The 25,381-nt window shown below is 34.2% G+C and overlaps 1 protein-coding gene across 3 annotated transcripts in view; it reads left to right on the top strand.

Moving 5' to 3' along the window:
• The window catches only part of CSMD3 (CUB and Sushi multiple domains 3), a 654,503-nt gene that overhangs the window by 152,642 nt on the left and 476,480 nt on the right, over nt 1-25,381 (top strand). For all 3 annotated transcript variants that reach the window (XM_074145167.1, XM_074145166.1, XM_074145165.1), the window contains exon 4: nt 9,142-9,336. In XM_074145167.1, coding sequence (XP_074001268.1) covers nt 9,142-9,336 — 195 coding nt within the window. The remainder of the gene's footprint in view (nt 1-9,141; nt 9,337-25,381) is intronic.

The following is a 25,381-nucleotide window of genomic DNA, read 5'->3' as shown; positions in this document are numbered from 1 at the left end:
CAATGAAGGTGATAATAGAATGCTGAATATCAACAGTAGTGTTAATTCTTGCAAAAGGAAAATTATACCATAATGCTGAAATAAAATAATTACAGATATCTGCTTCTCAAGTGAAGGGCATCTGGGAACTCTAAAAGTGAAAAGGAAAGGTTCTGTAGATGGGAGAAGCAGACAATGCATTTGTGTTTGGAGTGCAATGTGCTGTTCCTGCCATGGGGAAAGCTGACTGTTTTGGAACGTACAATACTGTGGGTGCACAGCTCAGCACTGAGTTATAAACCAAAGTTTTATAGAATACAGGTTATTCAAATGTTTTATGCATGCTTTTGATAAATGGCCTGTTGCATATGTTTATTTATTCACATTACTATCCATGAATTTAATCACACTGTTTTCCTAGTTAATGAATCATCATGTAAGTAATTTGGACAACATCAGTAATGTTACAGTATTTCACCTTATGCAGTCGAGTCGTTAGGCTATAATGCAATTCAGCACTGCGAAATTATCAGTGTAAGTACCATCAAAAGCAGAATCATGCTCATATCCTTGACCCAGTATTTTTAAATGTTCTCATGTCTGGATATTTTGAGTGAAAAATTCATGTTATATCTAAGATGAACATTAACCAAAGAGACCTTTTTTTTAATAAAAAGAACTTTATTAGGTAGCCATCTGCTTCAGACCTTAAAAGTGTGATTGTGGTTAGAAAAATGACTCTGAGAATAGCACTTTATTATGCAAGATAAGCATTTCTGATGCATTTCTGAGTCATAGCATAAACACTGAGATAAATGAGCAAAATAAAATATTTTTACTACTATTACTTGGACACTTTTAATTATAAACTTGGTCTTGCTTAACGTATCAACAATTTTTTCAGCTATATTCTGAAGGCAGGATCCTTGAGTGCTGTTTGATGTAGGGAGAAGCGATTACACTTCTATCCTGATATGGAGTGGAGATTTTATTTCAGCATTTTGATAAAAATATTTTGATTCAAAATAAGACGTTGTAATTGAGGATGTAATATTTTTACTTTCAATTTATTTATACATTACCACAAATTTACACTCTTGAGAGTATGAATACATATTAATGACAGCGATGCAATACAATAAAACACGGTTAGCTGAATAAACTGTGTCAAAGCTATACATAATCTGAAAAATGCGCTGGTGCATCATGAAGCATTCATGAAAATACTTTAAAAGGAAGCTTGGATTAAGGATTTTAAATTTCATCTGATCTGCTGAGACCTTGAGACACATAAAAGGATAAAGAGTTTGCATTTTCCAAAGGAGATATTCTGTTGAAAGGATATGATAAGAACATTCAGAAATGTAATTACAGCAATCAAGTCTTGACTAAACAAAGGCACTGCCTAACCACTACATATTCTACCTATTGAGGAGTAGTCTCAACCTGCCAGTTGAAATTCACTATGAAATATAAAAAAGAAAAGACTTCTGAAGAGGTAACATCCTCATGACATCCCAGATGACTGATATTGACCCTTTGCCATCAAATACAGCAAGGACATTAATTCTGTCAAGAAATGGCAGTTCTGAAAAATTCTGATAATGATTCAATCTTCTAAAGGAAAATTCTAAACCATAAAACTTTCTAAATGAAAACTGAATTAAAGAATTAAGTTCCACCTTTCTTTTGTCAAAATGGTTAAACAGAAGCATCTAGAAAATAAGTACAGGGATATAGTTCTAACTTTGTAAACATGTCTTCTGTAAACAATGTTGTTAAGGAATCCTTTATACCAGCAATAATGGTGGCAACTAGACTGAAATGTCACTATAAGAGACAGCATGTCCTTTGAAAAACATCAAGTGTTTATACTTCTAACAGGGCACTACAGTGTCTCCTAATAGTAATTCTATATAATTACTTATATATATCAACACATACATATACCAAGCATATTTAATATATATGAAAATAATATTGGAATTTTATGTTACCACTGATATATACGGAAGGAAATGTTTACTACTCTGCTAGGTCATACAACAGCTCTGAATGTTTCAGATGCCACCTAGTGCCCAGTTCTCATGTGTCGAAGTCCCTTTCATGAGAAGAAAGCTGACTTTGTTTGTGCCCGTTTATGCCACTCTCTAATGATATGTCCATGACACATCCCATATCCACATCTTATACTTTAAATTCCAGTTTTAAACCCTGAGTGATCCTTTGTAGCAGAAGTAATTTTTTTTTTTCGAGCAAGTTGAAAAATTCAACATACCAGAAATTCCCTGCCTTCAATGTTAAGACACAATTTGTGAAAAATGCCTGTGACAGGGAAACCATGGCTAGTAAATCAGACATGAGGCATGGCTGATTAGCCATGGACATGTGTATGTATCTTCAGACTATATACTGTTTAGTTCAGATGACCTTTGCCAACAGGAACCTGAAAGAGATGTCCCATATTTTCTTTTTAAGACTAGCTATTCTCTAGTTTATGATCATTTAAACCATAAATCTTTCAGATTAGTCTTTATAACCATTTAAGAATCAATTCCTAATTAGCAATGCCTATCAATGCTCACGTGTCAACTCTTAGATTTCTTCTTGTTTCCTTAAGAAGCCCAAGTACTTTTCCACAAAATGTGTTTTATTTCATTCTGTTCTCTGTTTTCAGTATTCCTACCATCTTGAATATAAATACTATATATCTTCCTAATATTTGTGTTATGACTTGCAAAATGGAACCCTAACTTTAGTAGGAAACCTGGTACAACAGCACCTCAAATATATAAAGTTAATGAAATTTATTTGACATATGTATCTATTCTTGTCTGTGAAATTTGTACGGGATGCTATCTATATGATGCCACACAACTTGTTTGTGCTATGACATCCTCCTTTGATGGGTAAACTGCCTTATCCTAAATTCAGTTAGCTTTTTAAATCTTTGGTTACTGTAAATTACCCAGGTAAGGACAGCCAGTGAGGAACAATGAAGCATTTACAAAGTAGCTAGAATAAGGCAAAATAAGGAGAGGCACTGAGGCAACAGGGGAGTAAAAATAAATAACACTGTGAGATATTTCGTACCATACCAGTTCAGAAATTACAGAATAAATTCTTTTGTATAACTCTAAAAGGCATAATAAGAAATACATGTTGTAGGAGTACTAGCAATTTGGTATATAGGCTTTAGGATTAGTTTTTATTTTAATTGTCCTGGGCTCTGAAATAATCTTTGCTCTGTAATTACAGCAGCCTCTTCCCAGCTGCCTATAGAATACAGCTATGCCAAAAAAAGGGCTCAGAATCACTGCAGTCTGAATGGAACAATCCTGGTATGACTCATATGTGGGCATATCTACACAGCCATTGCATGGTAGGCAGGGTGCATCTTTCTGGGCTTCATCTACCTGGAAGTTGAACGACCACCATATGTGGCAGATACAATACCTCAGGCTTTGGGCTATACTGATGGGGTTGAGTGCTTTCAGAACAGTGTGGATGGAGCAATTTTTGCAACGCTTGCAAGTTTACATCCATTCCAAAACCTCATATAGTCTCCAGTGGCCTTTCTCAATCCATGCACTATGTGAATTCTGCTTTGTCAGTGGGGTTGGACTAGATTATCTCCAAAGGACCCTTCCAATCCCTACCATTCTGTGAGTTTGTGAATTTACCTTCCAGCCATATTCAGGGTTTAACTGATGCCCTCAGCAGCTGTACAGGAACTCACTGCATATAAAGCTTTAATCTAAGTCAAGTGAATTTGGTAAAGGCAAATAGGGGTGGTTGGTGCTGTTAACTGTACAGCTCAGCTCTCCTACCTAACTATCTGGTCTTTACCTGTTTGTTATTTCCTTCACGTAATGCTTCAGAAGTCTGTCTGATGGGGAAATGTCAGATTTAACTATATCTACTGAAGTTTATAGTAATCTTTCTGTTCATTTCACTTGATGCTGGATTATGCTGTTATATGTTAAAATTAGTGACTGCCATTGTCTTTTCACATGGTCTTTCAGCTCTCTAGTGCTGTTCTATGTCTTCAGCTGATTTAAACAGATATTCCAAACAGTGTATTGTATGCGAAGGGAAGGTATTGCAAACTCTGGACCGTTTCTTGTATTACATTTGTCATGCTCACTGTAGCAATGTTACTACAGTACTAAAATTATCACTTGTTTCCTTCACATATCCTGGAGGGTTTTTTGCTGTCCTTCTTGTTGCTGTTGTTCTTTTGCTTGTAGAAGAATTATATTAATGCAGTTCTAATTTACTTAATGCTCAAATGGGTTTGTTCCTATAAAAATAACAGATGATTTTAATGCTATAAATAGAAACCTTCTTGTGTTACCTGCAAAGAGGACAAATGAAGTGATTGTTTCAATGTACTTAAAACCAAAATCAAATTCAGTATAAAAATCTACATTTAAAGTTCCTTCAGGATACAGTTTTATAAGACACCCTTATACTAATCGGTGGCTTCAGATAATCAAGTTCCTCTGTCATTTTTTGGCATAAAAATAATTTCAAAGGGAAGAAAAAAGCAAAATTGTCATTCATTAAAAAATAGGTAAGAAACTGTACAATGTAATTAGCTGTATTATCTTTAGGGAACAGTAGAGACCCTCAGTGAGGTTGCTATTACTAAGATGTTTTTCTATCAAGAAAGAGCAATTAAGAACATGAGAAGAAAAAAACATGTCTTACTTTGCTTTCCCCTAGGGAAAAAATAAAATAAATCTTTCTCACACTTCCTTTTGTCTACCTATTAATAGACAGATACCAGAATATCACAGTTTCTTCTCATTGACCCACATAAAATGCAGAATGCAAGAGAAAAACTTCAGAGAAGTTTTGGTTGTTAGACAATCTGTTGTTTCTATTGCTGCTGTAAACAAATGTGAATTTCAGAACAGTGACTCTTCATTCTGCACTTGTATCTTGAGGTGGGAAATCTGTTAGAATCAAGGACGAACCACTTTTATTGTTGAATTACTACAAAGGAGAGACATGGACTCTGGGGGAGAGGATTTTTTTTAATTTAATTTAATCTCTGTTTCAATAAATCTATATTGCTCATGGTAGATCTTTCAAAGCATTCATTTATAGTGTCTCTTTCTTTGCTCTCTCAACCATATATATTTCTTGAGTTAAATTGCCGCTTAGATATTAAGTTTTTCATTTTTTCCCTCACTGCACTGATATTGCCTACTCCAAATTTTTCTTGTGGTTTCCCTCACTGTAAACTCAAGTGGGACTGGTATGTACACATACATATCAATATGCATGTGGGAAGACAATGGTATTTCTATACTCATCAGTTAATTCTTCTACTCCCTTTTGTACCTAAATCTAGACTATTTTTATTCATATATTCAGAACAATGTGAATGGGGACAGAACAGAAAAGAAAGAAAGAAATATATACATTTTGAGAAAGAAAGCAAATATTATGATGTAGAGACTATGCATCTAAGTGACTTTTCTAGTTTATAAAACCTTTGGAAAACTACGCGCAACTAAAATAAACCATTACAAGATTTGATATAGGTGAATTTTTGATAAATGAATTTCAGGCTACTTCACATTGTTACTAATGTATCATATTTCATAATATTTGGGACCCTTGGAGTGTATAACACTCATTATATCCACACACTGCTCTATGCAGTTCTTCTGAAATCAGTCCTGAGTCTTTAATACCAAAACATTCCCTCTTATCAATAAGACAAACTACATATGCATTGTTTTTCCAAGGCATATCTGTGTACAGCCATATTCTACTATTTCCAGTTACAAGAAGTCCTGTCCCAAAAGATAACTGGAGTGGTCCCTAGAATGGTATATTCCCTGGACTATATTCAAGTTTGTCTGGCAGAGAAATTAGTGTTTGGAATAGTAGACACCAGTGAACATGCAGTCTAGGACTAGTGCCATGCAGTAATACAGGGAGATATCCAAACTGACAGTGTAGGGATACCAGGAGTATTCAATTTCAAAAATAATAAATGAAATAAATATTAGCCTCCATTGGGATATTTCATAGGTTTTTCGATGAGTCAGTGCTCATGGAGATATACATTTGATATTGACAGTGTTTCTCACTTTAGATTTGTAAAAATGGGATCATAATGATTTGTAATAGCTGTGAACAAAAACCGTGATAAAGATATTGATCAACCCTTTAAAAAAAAAGACAAAAATATTCATGTTCCTAAATTTCTAATATCAGATCGAGTGTATGAAGAACATTAACTTGCAACAAAAATAATACAAATCCACTTTTTATTATTCCACTGAGCTCAATGTAATCCAATGATATGACATGCATTTTTTACTGGAATATTTGCAATACTTGTTCTGCACATTTGGACATTAAATTATAGATTTCATGATTAAATTTAGCGTGGACGGGTGCTCCTCTTGATTTTACAAATAAATAAAGGAAAAAATTCCTGACTTAAAATCTGAATAAAAAGAAAGTAAATTTGAAAATTTTCATATCTGGTTATGACTTATTTCTCCTTGAGTGAATGCTGAGAGTCTCAACTTCTGTCAGCCTTGTTTTTGAAAGTATTGTCACAAAGAAATGATATTTGATGTGATTTAATTTGAATAACTTATTAATTAGTGGTTTTAAGTGGCTTAATTTCTGCTAATTAAACTCTTTATAGTGTGTGTGCAGGAATATGTCCATTCCTGCTAAGCAGAAGTCTCTGAGGCATATTCTACCCACAGTCTTTGAACAGAATTTCCATTGACATTAATAGGAATTAATGAAATAGAGACTTATTGAAAAACATTGAAGGGAATTTTGATCTCTGTGTTTTATTATCAAGTTAAAAAAAAAAAAAAGAGGACAAATAAGTTCTTATGTACCTCACTTACAGGTGGAATATTGGTTTAAAAAATAAACATTTTTTTTTTGCACAAGCAAACAATGCACATGATTTCAGAGATGACTGATAATTAAATCTAGGACAAAGAAAATTCTTACTTGGAGAGGGATTGAAACGATTGGGCCAGCTTGCTTTAGAAAGATGAGCAATAATACACAACAAAAATGTAAAAAGGCAGGATGGTGTAAAAAATTCAATTATGCATATTTTCAGAGTACATGAACAAGGAGAAGTTCAATCAAATTACAATGTGGCAAATTTAAAAGGGAATAATTTTCCATGCTTCATATCATTACCGAATATCAGAACGTCACTGAATCAAGAATCTGTGCAGAGCTGAACAAAAATTACAATCTAGTTTGGCAGTTCCTGTGTTCCCTGACAGATGACAGTCTCGAGGTAACGATCTGCAGCTTTAAATGGCAGGGAGTTGGTACAGTGTCACATTCAGTTTGAAAACAGATACTACTTATCAAAGAAGACTAATGCAGTTACTTGGTGAATTACACACTCCCCCCTTAAAATAATGCACTTGAATATGTTCAAAATGAACATACTCACAGAAGAAACTAATATATTTGAAATTGTACAATTTATTTTCTACTTTATTATCTAAAATAAGGAACAAAATGACCTTAAAAGTTAGAAGTAGTAACATACTCGCTAGCCACTTTCGTAATATTAAAAAGTTAATGGAAAATGCCAAGTATTCTTTTTAGACAAGTCATATAGTATTGCAACTGGAAAATGAGTTTTATTTTAGAAGGAGGGTGATACTTAATTAGTGCTTTAAAATATAATATACTTTCATAAGAATATATTGCCTTCTGTGGGTGATTCTTGATGAGATAGCAGTAAGAGTAAAGCAAGCAATTTTAGGCAGTGACCGTTAAAGGCATCACTAATCTTTATATTCTTCTTTTCAAAGGACAGAGAATTTTTTTGTGACCTTTTTATAAAGCACTAAGAAATACAGGCCTCTGAAAGATTTCATCTTCTTGGAGAAGCTGAAAATAAAAACACTGTGTACAGGCAGAGTTTTCAAGTTAATATAATATGATTCATAAAATAAACAAAATCCACAGGATGATATTCTTACGTCTATTGTGACATGCTATGATGATACATAATAACTGGGGTGGCCTTGAAAACCTTTAAAGGATTTAAGAGAAATCCCTTTGAACAAATATGCAGGGGTCAACTGCATATTGCCTTCTTTGTAAAGCTTGCAAGCAGATTTGAGGACAGCGGAGTTTTGTTGGAGGACAGAACACTTAGCTCGATAACACAGTAGTAAGAATATCAACCATTTAGGTGAGCTTTGAAGTGACCTAGATGAGACAAGCTATCTTCTTACCTCTGTGCTGTGTCCTTGTGCAAGGCAATGAAAGTCAAATCCAGTTCCACAGAGTTTACTATGTAAGAGAAATAAAGCAATAGCAGCAACGACATCAGCAACTAATCTGCATAGTTAAAGTATTCACATTTACGATGCTCAAACATCAGTCAAAAGCGTACACAGTTGGAGTGCAAGTACCACCTGGCAAAACTGAGCTCTAAATAATGTCCTCAGAGATCAAACTAACAGCAGAGCTGCAACCCATTTTGGATTCTCAGTGGTTTAAAGCTCTACATTATAGTAGAAGTCACCCAGATCTATAGTATTCCATATGTTTAAATTAACCAATCCTTTGCTCAGAAATGAGTTACCCGTAGTATCTCATCATTTTTGTCTTATTATCTAAAATCCTTTAAATCATTCAACAGCTTCCTGATAGTGCTCAGGCTTATGTTTGTTAAAACCTTCTCCTGCTGTTCTGTCTTGAGTACTTCTATTTATTCTTCCAAATTTTTGGTTGATTCAAATCTGGTATTCTTTTATGTCTGTATTACGGTTTTTTGTTTTGCATTTGTATAACTGGAGTCAGAAATATATCAAGTTCCTTTGTTTTCTCCTTTTATGTAATGATTCTTTGCCATCAATTAAGAAAAATATATGAATACATCTATAGCTGGAGCTTAAGGAAAACTTAATGCTCATTTTTGTATAATATTGTGCCTTTGGGTATGTGGGTACATAAGCAGATACTTAATAGACTAAGTCAGTAATCGCTTTTCAGTCTTCAGAGTTGTCTAATATCCATGAAAACTCACTATCTATCCAAAGTTGCCATAATTTCTGTGTTCTATATTGTGTAGCAAAATGCAGTATTGATTTATAAAAACATTACAAGTAATAATAAATATGTCTTCTCCAGAATTACAGAGTAGTTCCTGTGGCAATCCAGGAGTTCCACCAAAGGGTATCTTGTATGGTACAAGATTTGATGTTGGTGACAAAATCCGATACAGCTGTGTAACTGGATATATTTTGGATGGCCACCCTCAGCTTACTTGCATAGCTAACTCTGTGAATACAGCATCATGGGACTTCCCCGTTCCTATCTGTAGAGGTAAGAGAAATGCTACAGTAATGTTATCAAATATATAAATTACCTTTATTAGTATGAACAACTTTACATCTCTGTTTTAACTATTAACTTTTACTCTGTGATTAAAGAAAAGCCTTTTTGACTATTTTGATGTCTTGCTCACATATATGATATATCTCAGCATATGCACCTACTAATTTTTAAGTCAAGATCCTATTAAAATGATATTTCTCATTTATTTTAAAATATATATAAAGAAATAAGAACTAGAAACCTAGTAATAAGTAGGCAATGTCAAATCCTTTTCCCTTGTTCATGTTAGAAATACAGCAGTAGTAGGGAATCCTTTTTTATGGGCAAATCTTATTTTCTGAGAATATTAGAGAGAAATAATGTTTGCAGAGTAATGATAGGAGCTAAGCTTGATAAAATGGAGAAACTATCACTACTACACACAACCAATACAATAAAGATAGTATTTTGATGAAACTGTTATATCAGACAAGCTTGAGATCCTTTTCTGGATTCACAGCTTAATTTTACAGAATGTTACATTTATATTTGTCTAAAATTTGTCTTGCAGGGTCTATAAAACATTAAAACTTGCAGGAGCTATAAAAGCGTTCCAACTGAAGTTGGTATTCTGATAAATTTCTAATTAAAAAAATAAATAATCACTTGGGTTAAATCCTGGTTAACCAGTGCAACAAAAAAGTGGTTATATATGGGAAATATGTATCATTGGAAGTACCATTCTCTTGTTTCAGTTTGTTTGGGTTTTTTTTGGCTTAGAGCTCTTTAGTATGTTTATCCTTAATCTTGAAGAAAATAAAAAGTTATTACTAATAATTCTCTTTTCTAGTAAAATTATTTATAACTCCCAAATCTTTCCCTTCCTACTTCCCAGAAAAATGTCAGTTAGTAATGAAGAAGATACACAATCATAAATCCAAATTTTGTGTGTGGAGATGATTTTAAAAAAGATTTGATGAGAATATGTTAACTTGCACAAAACTTACATTTTGAACAAAGTAGAAGGCTAATGGACTTAACTGCAGACCAACATTCAAATTCTTGATCTGCCAATTTTGAAGTTAATTGGCATAAAAAATTGTACTTTTAAATGAGGAAGAGACTTGAACCTGATGCTCCCACTTGCCAGTCAGTCATGCTACACATGCTTTCTTTTGATACAATATTTTTTCAGCAGAACATTGCATATATTTTGTTTTTATTCCAAGGGGATGTGAAAATACACAGCGTAAATTTGAATTCGAATTATAAGCTCCCAAAGTAGTCCTGTGGTTAAACATAACTCTAGTGCGTAACCAGAAGACTATCACATAACAATATGAAAAACATATTTCTTTCTATTCATGATTAGAGTTCATTATCTGAATATTGTCATTCTCTAGGGCAAAATAGATTTGAAAAACTGGAAAGGATTCAGAAAAAAAGGAAACAAGTTCCATTAGGTTTCAAAATTGTCATTTTGTCTAGAGACTGAAGAAACAAACCTTTCAGTGTATGTGAAAGAGGATGAGGAGGTGACTTGATTTACTATAGAAACTCATGCAGAATGGAAACATTTTTTGGAGAAAACTGCTCTAATCAATATCAGTGAAGAATCTAAGGGGTAAAAGCTTGACAAATAAAAAGTAAAAAACACCAACAAGAAGGTACACATTTTAATAGTGGTGGTTATGAATTACTGACTAGGAATGTGACAGATTCTTGATTTAAGTTTTAGCATCAGGCATAATGGCTTAAAGACTTAATGCACTAAATTACTGCTAAGATACTTTTGGTCTATGCTCAGTAAAAAATTCAACTAATTATTTTAAATAGCTCCTTCTATGAGTCTATGTTTGATATCAGAAACACCTAACTTTACTTTTAATACAGAGACCTTTGCGGTTCCATTCTAATGAATTTGTCCTAATTTTGTCTAATGCAATTATCCAACACAGAATTCTGCAGAAGGTTGTTAAAGGTGATTACCCACTAATGAGCTTCTTATCTCTCTCTCTCTCTTTCCCATGGAGACTCTCTTTGATTAAACACTCATCTTTAAAGAGTTCCTCTCATAAAAGTCTTATTGTTCCCTACCAATGGTCATTACATCTAAAGCAGAGAATCCTGAGACAAACAAATGAAGTGGTGTGTAATTTTGAGAGTATGTGTGTAAAAATGAATTTTTCTCAACACTAAACAACTTGACCAGTAGGTATTGGTAGATGGCCATGTCTCTTCCAGATGTGCATACACTAATTGTTAATTTTAATATAATTAGTTGGATTTTGGAAATACAGAGTATTTCAATGCCTTAACCTAGGAAAAGCCATTGTCTGATTTGTTAGAAAAAAGCCTCTAGAATTCAAAAAAAGTGTACTTTATTCAATATTAATTTGTTTGTTTGTTTGTTTTTACCTATAGAAAATAAATTGAACAAAGCTCTGAACTTACAGCATGCTTACATGTCAGTGGAGTTAAGCTCATAAATGTATTTAGATCATCTGTGTATAAATGTCATTTTCATCTGCCACTTGTAATTCAGAATAAGTTAATGTGAAGAGTAATTTTTTTTTAGATCATTCCTTTTACTTTGCCTTCACTTTGAGTTAAGAGATCAGGAGGAAGTCGTGCTTGTGTTTTAGCAATGTAATTCTTATGAATTAATATCTCAATGAGGGGAACTTAATTGGAATCAACAGTGCTTCATATTGCCACAAATATCCATGCCTGAAACCCTGTTGCATGCTTATGGTTTAAATTTGGTGCATAACACTAACATTTGTATTTTTGTTTTAAGTTACACATTTTTGGGCCAGAATTTATTAATGAAGAAAAGTTATTCCTCAAAGGTTTTCTTTTTCTTTGCTAGTGTACATAGGATTGTATTGCAAAATCAGTGCACATAACTAACAATAGCTTTATTTCATATCCTGGTTCTCAGTGACCATAGTTCGAATGCACAAAGTTTCTCACCTGTCTTTTGCAAGTACTGATATTAATTAAAATCCTGTAATTTTTATTAGATTTACTATAAGTGCAAAAATACCTCAATTAAAAGAAAACTGAATTGGATTTATTGTGCTGTGGTCAATTATACTGTGCACTAACAATGACTGACTAGATTTTAAATGAAGTCTTCTTCCCTGACAAATTAATTTTGATAAGGTTGTTTTCAACAGTGAACAATGACAGCAGCTTTATCATATCACCTATTCCTGAGATAATGTTGCAGCTTACAGTTTCTCCATAATGCAGCAAGCTAGAAATAATTTACTGAGGCTAATAAATAAGGTTACACTTATATATAATATTGTCAGTCTATAAAGGTTATAATAATTAGACACTTTCATAATCAAGGAACTTTTCTGACTTTTATATTTTAGAAGTTTTTCCTATTCCAGGGTAAAATGGACGTTGTAAGAATCTTCATTCATAAACTGGGGTTTTTTTTAAATAAAGAATTTAAAAAACAAAATATGGCTTTATTTTTCATCCTAGAAGTTCTATTAAAATATTTTCACTGTTGCCTGTAGATATAGCTACAAAATATTTGTCACTGTAAAATTTCTGTTCATATTTTTAACAAAACATTTTCTTTTTCTACTTGTTTGAATTGACATACATTTTGGTCTGACAAGTGCATAACCCACTGACTCTAGGTACTTTTTTTACATGGAAAAAATGCATTTCTGCTTTTTTGATTATTTATCTGGGAGGAAATAGGATTATTTTTTCCATATTTCGTCATGACAGTAAAAGACTAAAGAGGTTGTTACTGAATTTTAAGTTTCTGAATTCTGAAATTCCCCTGCAATATATATATATGTACAGATAAAGACATGTTAATTTCTACCTATCTGTATAGAAGTATATTTAATTTATTCTCCTTCAGTGGATTTATTCCAAATAAACCGGATCAAGATATTTATAAGCTTGTATTTTAAAAAGTGATCTGCAAGGTGTCAAATTGAATATTAGAATATTCATCTCACTATTGAAGTATGTTGCTATTTCCTGTGTGCAGAACCCACTGGAGAGGAAAATTTGCTAATTGCAAGTCACTAGTATAATTCTGTGACTTCATAGATACATGTACTATACATATTTCAACTACATGAGTTAAGTTTTAGGTCAGATAAAAAAGAGATCATCTTCAAATGAAATAAAAGGATACCTAAGAGTCTAGTAGACCCTCCAGTACACTTAGTTGAAGGGGTATATCTGTTTATATATGGCCTATAATGGTACAGAATTAAAAAAAAAAAAAAAAAGCCACAACAAAACAACTTCACATACCTACGAAGAAATATTCATATACCAATGTAAGCATTTCACAGACAGATAAATATGATTGCAGGTAGGTAAAAAATTTTGTGATAGTGTGACAAATATAACTTAGTAACATAAGAAGTAAATAAGCTGACTCTGCCTTTGTGTCTTTGTTGTAAGCTGGGTTTTTGTAGGCTGTGGAAAGAACAAAGCAGGAGATAAAGTCAAAGTACTGCACTTGATGCCATGCAGTGCATTAACTAGTGGAACTGACAATATACATAGAGGAAAATAAAGTACACTAACTTAAAGGCAGGAATAAATTACATCTCACGGGGAATGAGCAGTTTTTTGTCTGAAGCCAGTTCTTCTACACAAGCAGTTGTCACTGCTTCTCCTTTGGAAAGCCCTGGTATAACTGTATGAGATTGGATTGAAAATGTGTTCGATTATTTAAAGAAAGTTAAAAAGAAAACCAACAAAAATGTGTAGTAGAATGACGTATTGGTATATAAGGTATGAAGATGACTTGACACTAATGAATGAGCAATTTTTCAGAGATTGTTCCACAGGTCCCTTTTGGGAGATTATAAATCAGTGGTTTAGAAGGGCCAATGCTCTTATGGTTGGTACATTAAAAAATGTAAATGGTCTACAAATGGCAATGATGCTTCCCTAAAATTAGAGAAGTTAACTAAGATTGGGGGGGGAGTGGGGGGTGAGAAATGATGAAAATGTATACCATCTTCCTTCACTGGCAGTGGGTCTGTGTTTGCATCAACCTGGATTTTTGTTCCCAAGGCCTGGGGCCCAATAGTGCTGGTAAAGACAGAGGTGAAGAAAGTGTTGAGAACCTCTGCCTTTTCAGCATTGTTGGTGACTAATTCACCTCTCCTGCTTAACAGCAAGCCAATATTTTCATACAGTTTCTGCTTGTTGTTTACATACCTGAAGAACCTTTTTTGTAGTTTTTGACATCTCTGGCCAGTTTCAATTTGAGCTGAGCTTTTGCTTTTCTAACTGCTTTTGCTTTTCTGTGTGGCTTTCCTAGATAAATCCTTTCTAGTGATCAATGAGCATAAATAACATTTGTAAAATAATTTGAAATACTTTCAAAGTAATTATTGGTAAATCCCAGGTTCATTAACTCATTTTAGTAAGCTTCTTAATCCAAAAAGATTTTGCTGCCGTGGGCTTTTAAATAGACTAGTATATTTTCCTCAGATTATTGAAATTACATCTTGATAAAACATTCCATATTTCTTAATTTCTGCCTAAAATTAGAATTTACCTGGATATAAATGGAAATTGTGAAAATAATATTTAGTATTATTAAAACTTTTCAAACACTGATTTATAACTCAGTTGTAATAACATATGAAAAGCAGAAGTCATAACAAATTATTTTTCTGAGAAATCTTTAAAGCCTTTCAAATATTACTCCAAGAGAACAACTGTTTGCCAGTAAGGTTTTTTACAGGGAAAAGATTTCATTGCTAAAATTCTAGCATGATGTTTTAGCATTCTTCACAACTGCATCTTTATTAACCTAAAGAATAATTATTGATTCATCTGTGGATCATGAATCTTGCTCTTCAGCATTAATTAATCTCCTTGTTTTCATTATTGGCAGGAGTGGTGCTAGTTTATGTAAGTATTAAGACAGCATTGTCTCTCTCTTGTGAGATAGATTTCAGATCCGTAGCCTGTTCTTAAAGAGATAAGGAGTCTGAAGATTGTTCAGTTGTGTTACAAAAATAAATTAAGCATTTCATAAAATTTAATCATTTTTTTATTCAGGTCTGAAAATTAAGAGGTTAAAACCAATCTGCTACAAATTATGTTGATGCTGGAAGGGCATTTAAATGCAATAGAAGCCATAGCAGAGTTTTGTTACATCTGCACGAAAGATTCCATTGTATTTAAGGTGGCCAAGAAAGCCCCAACAGCACAGACTTAACCTCTTACAGAACTGATTGTACTGATCATATAGGTAAGAGGTCTGCTTTGTAAACTCATTTTTCTTGTATGATAGCCTTCTGAGTTTTGTTCAGGATGAAACCTTTGGTAGTAGATCTGTACAAATTTAGCACATAAAATTTCTTTCACATTGCAGTCAATCAGGGGAGCTGACTTTATTTCACCAGAACAGAGCAGTTTATGGGCAAAGGTTCTCTTTGCTGCTCTACATCATAAAGTTGATTCTGGGTTCTTCTAAGACTGTGTGGGAAGGGGTGAAAAACTTTAACTGTGAGAATTTTGGATCGCTAGTTGCTTTATCAATTTAATGTTCCTAATACAAATACTCTTAACACTGGCTGGTATTTTACACTTCAGAGAAAGACACTTCCTGCTGTGCAGCTGTACATTAATTCTTTCCATGTCATGATTCCACCTTGTCTTTCATTGTGAACATTTGATGTTATCATAGAATCACAGAATCATCTGGGCCGGAAGGGACCTTCAAAGGTCATCTAATCCAACCCCCCCCCCGCAGTCAGCGGGGACACCCGCAACTAGACCAGGTTGCCCAGGGCCTCGTCGAGCCTTACCTTGAATGTCTCCAGGGAAAGGGCCTCAACCACCTCCCTTGGCAACCTATTCCAGTGCGTCACCACCCTCATGGTAAAGAACTTATTCCTAATGTCTAATCTAAATCTGCTTTTTTCCAGTTTAAAGCCGTTACCCCTTGTTCTGTCATTGCCGGCCTTTGTAAACAGACTGTATCCAGCCTTCCTGTAGGCCCCCTTCAGGTACTGGAAGGTTGCTATTAGGTCTCCCCGGAGCCTCCTCTTCTCCAGGCTGAACAACCCCAGCTCCCTCAGCCTGTCCTTGTAGCAGAGGTGCTCCAACCCCCTGATCATTTTCGTGGCCCTCTTCTGGACCCGCTCCATCAGGTCCATGTCCTTCTTATATTGAGGGCTCCAGACCTGCACACAGTACTCCAGGTGAGGTCTCACCAGAGCAGTGTAAAGTGGCAGAATCACCTCTCTGGATCTGCTGGCAACACATCTCTTGATGCAGCCCAGGGTGCGATTGGCCTTCTGGGCTGCAAGTGCCCACTGCCTGCTCATGTCCAGCTTTTCATCCATCAGCACCCCCAAGTCCTTTTCCAGCAGAATGGGCTGGTTAAGAACTTGTGGATCAGGATCAGGGGACAACAGAACAGAGAAAAATTAAGAGTCTGTTACACACCACTGGGTAAGGGTGAGGAAATGTGTAAAGTGTTCTTCAAACAGCTCAAGGAAGTCTCTAATTCACAGACTGTAGCTCTCATGGGACTTTAACTTTCCTGATATATGATGAAAAGGCAATATGGTAGGACTCAAGCAGTAAATATTGCAGAATCTTTTAAAGAATCCATACCTATGGTTTTTTTTCTTCTTTGCAACTTCCTTTTACTTGTTTAGTTTTGGTCTTCTTTTCTTCAGCTACAATAATCCTAATGCACTCTTTCTTCACAAATCGTGCTTTTGACACCACTAGCAATGTTTGTTATTTTCCTCTGGATTGTTTTTAATTTATCCATGCTTTCTTTTGAAGTGTTGGACTCCAATTAGCAAAGAGTGGATAAGAATTTTTGTGATTACTTGATCACAGTTCATAGTCAGAGCATGCTCTATTCTGCTCTCTGAGGTGCTGGTGTGTCTGGTTATTCACTTTATTAGTCTATAATGGTTATTTTAATTATTGTTCCACTTTTAAAATAAGGATCTGGGGTTTAAATAACATTTTTAGTGAAGATTCTTGTCTTCATTAGTTTTGGTTTTGGTTTTGTTTTTTTTTGTCAGACTGGCTTAATTGTTGAATTCCAGATAGGTGGGCAAGGCTTTCATCTTTCTCTATTGCCCATGGAATGAAGCACTTGTGGTAAGGCACAAATAAAAAGTCTCCAGGAGCTCTAGATGAATCTGGCCAAAATCCCAGAATAATATTGTGCTAATTTACTGCAATCTATAAATCTCCAGACTGGCCAAAAATACAGTGCCAGATTCCAATTTTCTAACTATATAAAGTAAAAAAGCAAAGTGCACACATTTGTAGGAATAATGTTGTGGTTTAACTCTTCATTTACTCCTATTTCATTTAGTACAAATACTGAAAAAGAAATATTTGGAAATTCAGTCCTCCTGCAGCTTTGAGCATCATGTAAAAATGCTGAGGCACCGCTTATTTCATGTCAAACTGAAAGCATAATGAAAATTACTTTCTATATTTTTGTTCATCTGAGCAGGATTAGAAAAAGCAGAGATTTATTAATAACAATAATGATCATAACTTCATAAACAAACTATTTGGGGAATTTTCTTCTCATTGGGGATGAAAGTTCAAAGGGCATGGTGTGGACATCATACATGGAGGATTTTATAAAGTGTTCAATTTCTGTTATTACAAGGAACACCAAAGACTGAGGTAAAATTTTATAATTATTAACAAATGCTAGCACCCCAGGAACCTGGGAAAATCCAATTAAGATGTCTGATACTCACTGAGCTAATGTTTGTCACTCATAAATGGTACAGCAAATGGATTAAGAGCTCTGCTTCACTGAAGGGAGAAAGCAAAATGAACAGCAGAAGAATTGATAACTGGTTGCTCAAAGTACAAGAATGGCAGTTATTCTCTTTTCTCATCCCCTTGCATGATGCAACTGCTAGGATAGTCAGTTCTTTTCATGTAACATGCAGTTATGTATCACTCATAGTACAGGATTAATAAGTCCAGGGTGCTGTCATCTTCCTTGTTTAATTGCATAGCCTCATTTAAGATGCAGCTAAATAAGCAAAGTGACCTGTCAACTGTGCTTTTTCTAGCTGTTGCAAGCAGCCATGCTTGCTGTAGTTATTCTGGTACCTTTAGATGTATGGTTGCTCCATTATCCACTTTTGCTGGTCACTGCATCTTTTCAAGTAAGCTTGAATTGTGTAAGAAAAACAAGTGTATATAACAGCTATATGTGTGTACTTAGAAAAATACCTGCTATTTAAAAATACCTCTTAAAAGGGACTCTGACCCCTCCCCTTTCAAATTTATGACTTGCTTTTTGAGTCTGTAAACTCTTGCCTTAAATTAAAATCAGCCACTGCATGCCTCACACTCAGGCACAGTTTGATGTCTCTTTTGGGTACTATTTTTTGTGTTATTACCAGTATAACATTTCCTTTATTACAGTCTTGGGTTGTTTTTTTTATTGTTGGGTTGTTTGGTTTTTTTTTTTTTTCCTAAAATAGAAAGGTACTTAACTATAATCAAAAACCAAAATATACATTCAATATATGGTAGACCTGTTCATGGTTCCTTTCACTTATTCTTCCTTCCATTAACCATATATCAATAGAGCAAGATCCTCCCCTTTTGATTCTGTTTCATCATGTTTCTGCCTGGAAGAGTGACTGAATATTTCAGTCATGTATAGTTGACATTATTTTTTTATTTTTTTTTACAGTAGTCTGTGTTTCATTTCACTTGCAAATGGTCTTATGATCATCAGATGAAAGATATAAATTACATATTTATGTGAAATATATGTGACACTACCTCATTACTATAATTCTGTAGGTATAAATTAAAAGGCATTTCCTTCTCTGTGTTAAGGATAGTTCTACTAAATTAAACCCAAAAAAAAGTCCCCCCAAATTCCCTAACTGATGCAGCTGTTTGCATACAACACTACACTTTGTACATCAGCAAAAAAAAGGAAAAAAACCTCAACAACCCCAGTGATTTTTACAATATTTTTCTTTATTTCAGTCCCAGTAGTGATACATTTTTCTGTTCATTCAAAACGCCTTGGTAAACCAGATGTTCCTTTTCACATACATGTAATCATTTCCCACTGTTATTTAAAGAATTGTAGTTATCAAAGATGCCAGAGTGTACTTCATGGTTCTTGGGTTGAATTTCAGATATTTCAGGATGACAATTTAACTCATTCATTTTATGTAAGAGTACAGAAACTGCAGCTAAGACTAAGCTTTTCTAGGCTTAGGATAGTTTTCAGTGGCCTTTCTGCGGTGAGCCCATTCATTCAAAAAGTCATAGAAGTGCAGGTGCCTAAGACCTTTGCAAGGAAGTTATTTCTATTCTTCAGTACGAAAAAGTTTCCTCTACATCCCTAGTCACTTGTATTTGAAAAAGACACTACTGTATTACAGTTACTCAGTGTAGTGTGTAGGGGTATGAGTTTAGGTTCCTGCAAATTTTAACTAAGTAGTTTCCTTGGACAGACCTTATTTTAATCTCTATTTTTTACACTATTAAAGAGCTAAAAAGAAACTAAGGAAATAGATTTCAAATATCTCACAGTCTAAGAATTATAGCTGGAATGTACTTTTTAACCAAACATTTTCTACGTTTTCATGGTTTGTTTTTTTTTTTTCTTTTTAGGGTATGTGATATTTAAAACTTTGAATGCTGAATGAATTTCTTTTTCTCATTTCCTAGAACAGAAAAAAAGTAAAAACATTTGAACTTATTGGAGTAGTACTGTGTAATGCATTGTAAAAATATATCCATGGCTTTTTAATATAATTTCCATATTTTTGATCATCTGTTGAAGCACGTGACATTGGTTTTGGAAGTCTGGAGTTTTCAGTGGGAGTCAGGCTATCCAAAGACTATGGTGCTTAGCAGGTTGTGTTTTACTGGTTCTTTCAGTGTTCTGTAATTATTAAAAGCAGTGGTACCATTGTCTAACATGATATCTGATTTTTCCTCTGAATTGTGATTCTCCTTAGAGCATGCATATAACTACATAAGGGAATATTCAAGTTTGTGAACAAGTTTCCTGCTGATTGCTTTTAGTTTTGACTGTTAACACATTTTGTATGATTGTTTGTCAGACGTATTTTAAATGGTACATAAGCTACAATGACATTATCAAAATGTAGAAAACTGCACCATACATACCAGTTAAAAACAGCTTATGGTGAAATGCCTGTATAACACAGATGTGTTGAGATGGGAAGGAGAGATAACTCAGAAAACTCCTTTGTCTTTGCCTCAGTGAATTGACACAGTACTTGGAGCAGAGATTTATCCTTCTGATTTAATCATCAAGAAACTTTTTCTGCTAGTACATAGGTAGTGTAAAGCCTTGCTCTCTGTGCCCAGTTGAGACCTCAGGTGGTCCTCCAGGTAAGTCAAATTCAGCTCTACGTACTGGACAAGTGGGTGGGGAGGAAGTCAACTTCTGTTGAGCAAATGGGTTGATTTAAATTGGAATTTATTGTGGACCAAATTAAGAGCCAAGGAAGCCAAGGCACAGTAATCATAGAATCATAGTATTGTATAGGTTGGAAGGGACCTTTAAGATCATCTAGTCCTCTGAAAGGTTGTGCAGAAACCATATTTAAGAATAAAGACAGGGAATAGAGTGATGTGGATGAAACAATTCAATAGTGCTAGATCAAAATAAAAGATATGCATTTTAAATGCAGATAACTGGTGGCAATACTTATAAAACTGCAAAGGCTATACAAAGTATAAAAGACAGGGAACTTTGATGGTATAAAATGGTATAAAATGGTATAAAAATAATATACTGCATTGCTAAAGGAGAATTCTTCCAATGAACTTAATGGTCTTGGTAACAGGCAAGAAAGAAACAGGGGAAGTAGGCAAGACTAAGGTTTCAAAGGATGCTACTGCAATAGACATATTATACTATAAGAAACAAAATCTTTTATCAGAGTTATTTTGGAAAGGGAAGAATTTATCTAGGAAGCCCACCATCTGACTTCCATTTTATTATAAATATGAATTAATTTTGTATGTTGGATCCATAGTCTTTTTTTCCCATCCTACTTTTTACAGAACTCCTAAGATGACTGGAAAAGCTCATGTAAATCCAGGATGATATACATCTGCCCATAAATCTGTCTTTCAGAACTGTAGTTTTCAGGTATTTGTTATATCAAATTTTCTGCCTCTCATAACTCTGAAGGCATCCACAAGAAATGCAACGACATTGCTTTAAGTATCATAACCTAATGTTGCTTTACAAACAGTATTTCTTCAACAACAGAAGCTAATTGTTAGATATGATTTCTGATTTTGGTCAGTGAGTGAAATTATTTTACAGTTTTTCCAAGCTCTGTTTACTGGAAAAACTACAGCTTAATCTAGTTTTGCAGTACCTTCATCAGTCTGTGATAACAGACTGTGTTTATATGTCTTGTTTCTCCATTATGAATACTACCTTCTGCTCAGCACTCTATAGATATATTGCTTGGCCTAAAGTTCATACATGCAGAGAAGAGCCAGACAAAAAGGGTCCTGTATCCTGAAGTGCTAAGCATGACACTGCATGTTAATTCCATTTGCTTTGTGCTATTGCATATAGACTTAACACTATCCTAATTTCAGTTATTTTTGGATTAAATTTGTTTGTGTCTCCTGTCTACAATACTATTTGCAAGTCTACCTGCCATTTTGAACAAGGATGCTATAATGATCTAGCTATTAGCCAAATAATTTCCTCTCAGACATTAATTCCAACACTGCATATTATCTGCTTTGTGCCAGCACTATGGAGATGATTTACAGACACTATCGATTTTGTAGCCCTCTAGTCCCAGAATAAATTAATGTGTAATCTGCACGTTGTCAGCTCAGGAGTTGGCACGCTTGGTAGAGTCTGCTGCACTTCAGCCATTTCCTGGCTAAGCTAGCACATAGAAAGTCCAAATGAGAGATTTTCTAAATGTGCACAAATAATTACACTAAAAGCTCCCTTTTCTGTCATCCCTAGTATTCCACTCTCCCAGTCCTTCTAAAGATCAGTCTTCCTTCCTAATTGTTGTACCATCATTTGCTTAAAAGTCTGAAAGATCTATGGTCCACATCAAGAAGTTGCTAGTAAAGAGATTTGCCATCAATATTTAGATACATTATGAACAATAGCTTGAAACTTGTCAGCAACTCCTGGAATGTTAACAGAACAAGTTTATTTCTGAAGAGTGTTCAGATACCCCTGTCGGATAATAGCTTTAAGATAGTGGATCAATATTACCCACATTTACACATAAAAAAAAAAAAAAAAAAAAAAGTAAAAACTGAAAGTAAAAATATAAGCATTAAAACTAACAAACAAACAAACTTGCTTATGTTAATGATGCTTGTCATATAACTTGCAAATTGAGGGAAAAAAAATGGAATTCTAGAAGAAAAATACATTTTTTATTTTGAGTTGTGTTCCCCCCCATCTATTTATTCAGGGAGTTCTGAAGGCAAACTTCTCATGTCTAAGCATAACATCTGTCATAGCTACTTCCAAAGATTTCATGTTGTTAAGCTAACATTTCAGCTTTATATGAAAATCTAAAGCAAACCAAAATAGCAAATGAAGATAAATGAACTAATTAAGTCACAGACACTTCTAGCAGGTAGGTAAACAGTCAACACATAATTTTCAAGGTCTCGTAACAGTCCCCCCAGAGGCTGCAAGTCTTGCTGCAATTTATTTTGTAACACTATGGAGTAAAAATTCAGAAAACAGTTCACAGTATTTAATGGGAACAAATATTTGACAAGAAAAGTAGAGCTGTGCAAACTGAAGTCTTTTGTAGAATCTGGAAATAAGGAGTACATAAAGACCATTTTGCAGAGCTGACTAATGAGGATGAGTATGAAAGTCCATCTAAGAATAAGACTGAAGTACAGGTTGCCCCAGACAAAGCAAGCAACTCAGGGTAGTCCTGTCTTAAGGCACAGGCCTGAGGCAACTATTTGCTAGTGCCTGAAAAGTTGGTATGTGCTGTGTTTCAGGACTTGACTTCACTGACAGCAATTCCAGATTCACTGTCTATGATGGGGTGTTTTTCATACATGAAGCGAGTCTAACATTTTGTACATGCATGTGTATATGCATATTATTTTTTCTACTAAATATGCAGATAAATGCATAAAAATGAGAGTATTCTCACTGAGCTTCTATAAAAAAAGAAATGCTGTGGGTTTTGTGTAGATTGTCTTGACACCAAGTGTGTTAGATGGCTGGCTTCAATTCAGCTTGAGCAGATTTAGTAGGTTTTTTACAAGGTCATTTGGAATATTGTGTATTATATTGCTCCTTAAAATTTGGCTTTCTTTCTATCTATATTATTTAATTTATTATGTATATATATTTATATATTTAAACTTTGTGCAACAGTAGAATTGGTGTAAATCAACTTACAACATTACTTTGTCCTTCTGTATAGGGTAGCTGCATGTTATATTGTTTTCCTTTTCTTTATGAAATGTATCCTGTGTACTTCTCTGGCAATGTAAGTGTGGTATTAAGTGAAGAGTTGTACTTAAAAATATAAATCAAGTTGTTGCTAGACAATTAGGAAGTCTTGCATTATTTGATCACCAGTTCCCTAGAGGATTCTATCCAGCACACTGGCAGGGTTTCCATGGAAACAACAACCCTATTAAAGCCTCCAAGAAGTCCTGTCTTTCTCTAGTTTCTCCTCCCCCTTCCCTCCACTTTTTTTTTAGCTAGTTTGTATTGTGCATAAGCATTTAATTTCAAATGGTGCAATAAATGGAAGAATTTAATTCCCTCATTAAATGGAATATATTGCTTTCCATAATAAGCTCTGAAATTCTGTGGACCAACTGTTGTGTCCTTTTGCTGCTGTCCTAATTTTAGGCAGTTTTACATTAGGGGGAATATGGCTATTTGTTTACAAGTTAGCCATATTATTTGGGAGCTAAGAAGATTTAAGCTACGTGTGTGACACACCTCAAATAATGTGAACAATTAAGCAGCGAATGGATTGCTTAGGAAGACTGTAGAATCGCCAGTATTTGGTGGAGTTTCTTTATTTTTTTTCCTTCAGAAATATGTGAGATTAATGGGGTGTTTTGTAATTTGTAAGCCTTTTGAATTCCCTAATGGAGGCATCTCCCCCTTTTTACTTCTCTCAGTTATTGTCTTAAGAAGTAGAGCCACTGTTCCATGAACCAAAAACCAAAATGTACTGATAATTCATTTCTCTTCTTCTTTGTTCTGTAGGGTTGGTTTGTTTGGCTGTTTTTAGTAAGCCAATGCCTTTCCAAAAATTTTCACATTCATGGTTCTGAGATGCAAGTTCATTCTGGACAGCTGATCTAAACATTTATTAAACATTTTCAGCACAGTTTCAGCCCTATTCAGTACACTTAGAACTGTATTTGTAAATGTTGAGTCAGGTTAGGAATTAAGATCATAATAAGATACAAAGTTTAGACCCTTTTCAAGAAAAGTTTTTTTTAAAATTTGACAGTTTGTGGCAAATTAACTTCCCAGTGGGTAGATGTGAAAGTAGCTATTTCAAAGTCCTCATTACCACTATGCTCACTAGCCTTGGCAGATCCAGAATTTGCAAATAAATTTTTGAAAAGTGAGCGAATGGAGTCAAATTTATAAAAGATGTAAAGATAAGTAAAAGGCTTATAAATATCAAAATATGCAAAAAAAATAGTGTGTGCATTATTTCTTCATGGCATAGTATTACTGGAAAGCAGAATTAAGCTGTATGAAAACTGAAGGCTGAGGGTTAAGGGGGAAAAGTGATCAAGACTGCTATTTTTCTGTCATACTTTTTTTAGTGGCTTTAAAATAAAAAAAAAATAAAAATAAAACAAACAAACAAACAAAAAAAACCCCAACAATTTCATTTCCATGGCATGTGACTTAAATCAGCTTACTAACTTGTTTACTCCATCTCTGAATTTCCATAGTTCTTAGAGAGTAGTAACATTCAGAGTGTTGGGTTTTTTCTTGAACTGAAATGTTTACATTAAAATTTTC

This window comes from Numenius arquata, chromosome 3 (genome assembly GCF_964106895.1).
Source record: "Numenius arquata chromosome 3, bNumArq3.hap1.1, whole genome shotgun sequence".
In the NCBI taxonomy this organism is placed as follows: Eukaryota; Metazoa; Chordata; class Aves; order Charadriiformes; family Scolopacidae; genus Numenius; species Numenius arquata.
The sequence above is the reverse complement of the archived record's forward strand: the minus strand, read 5'-3'. Positions and strand labels throughout refer to the sequence as shown.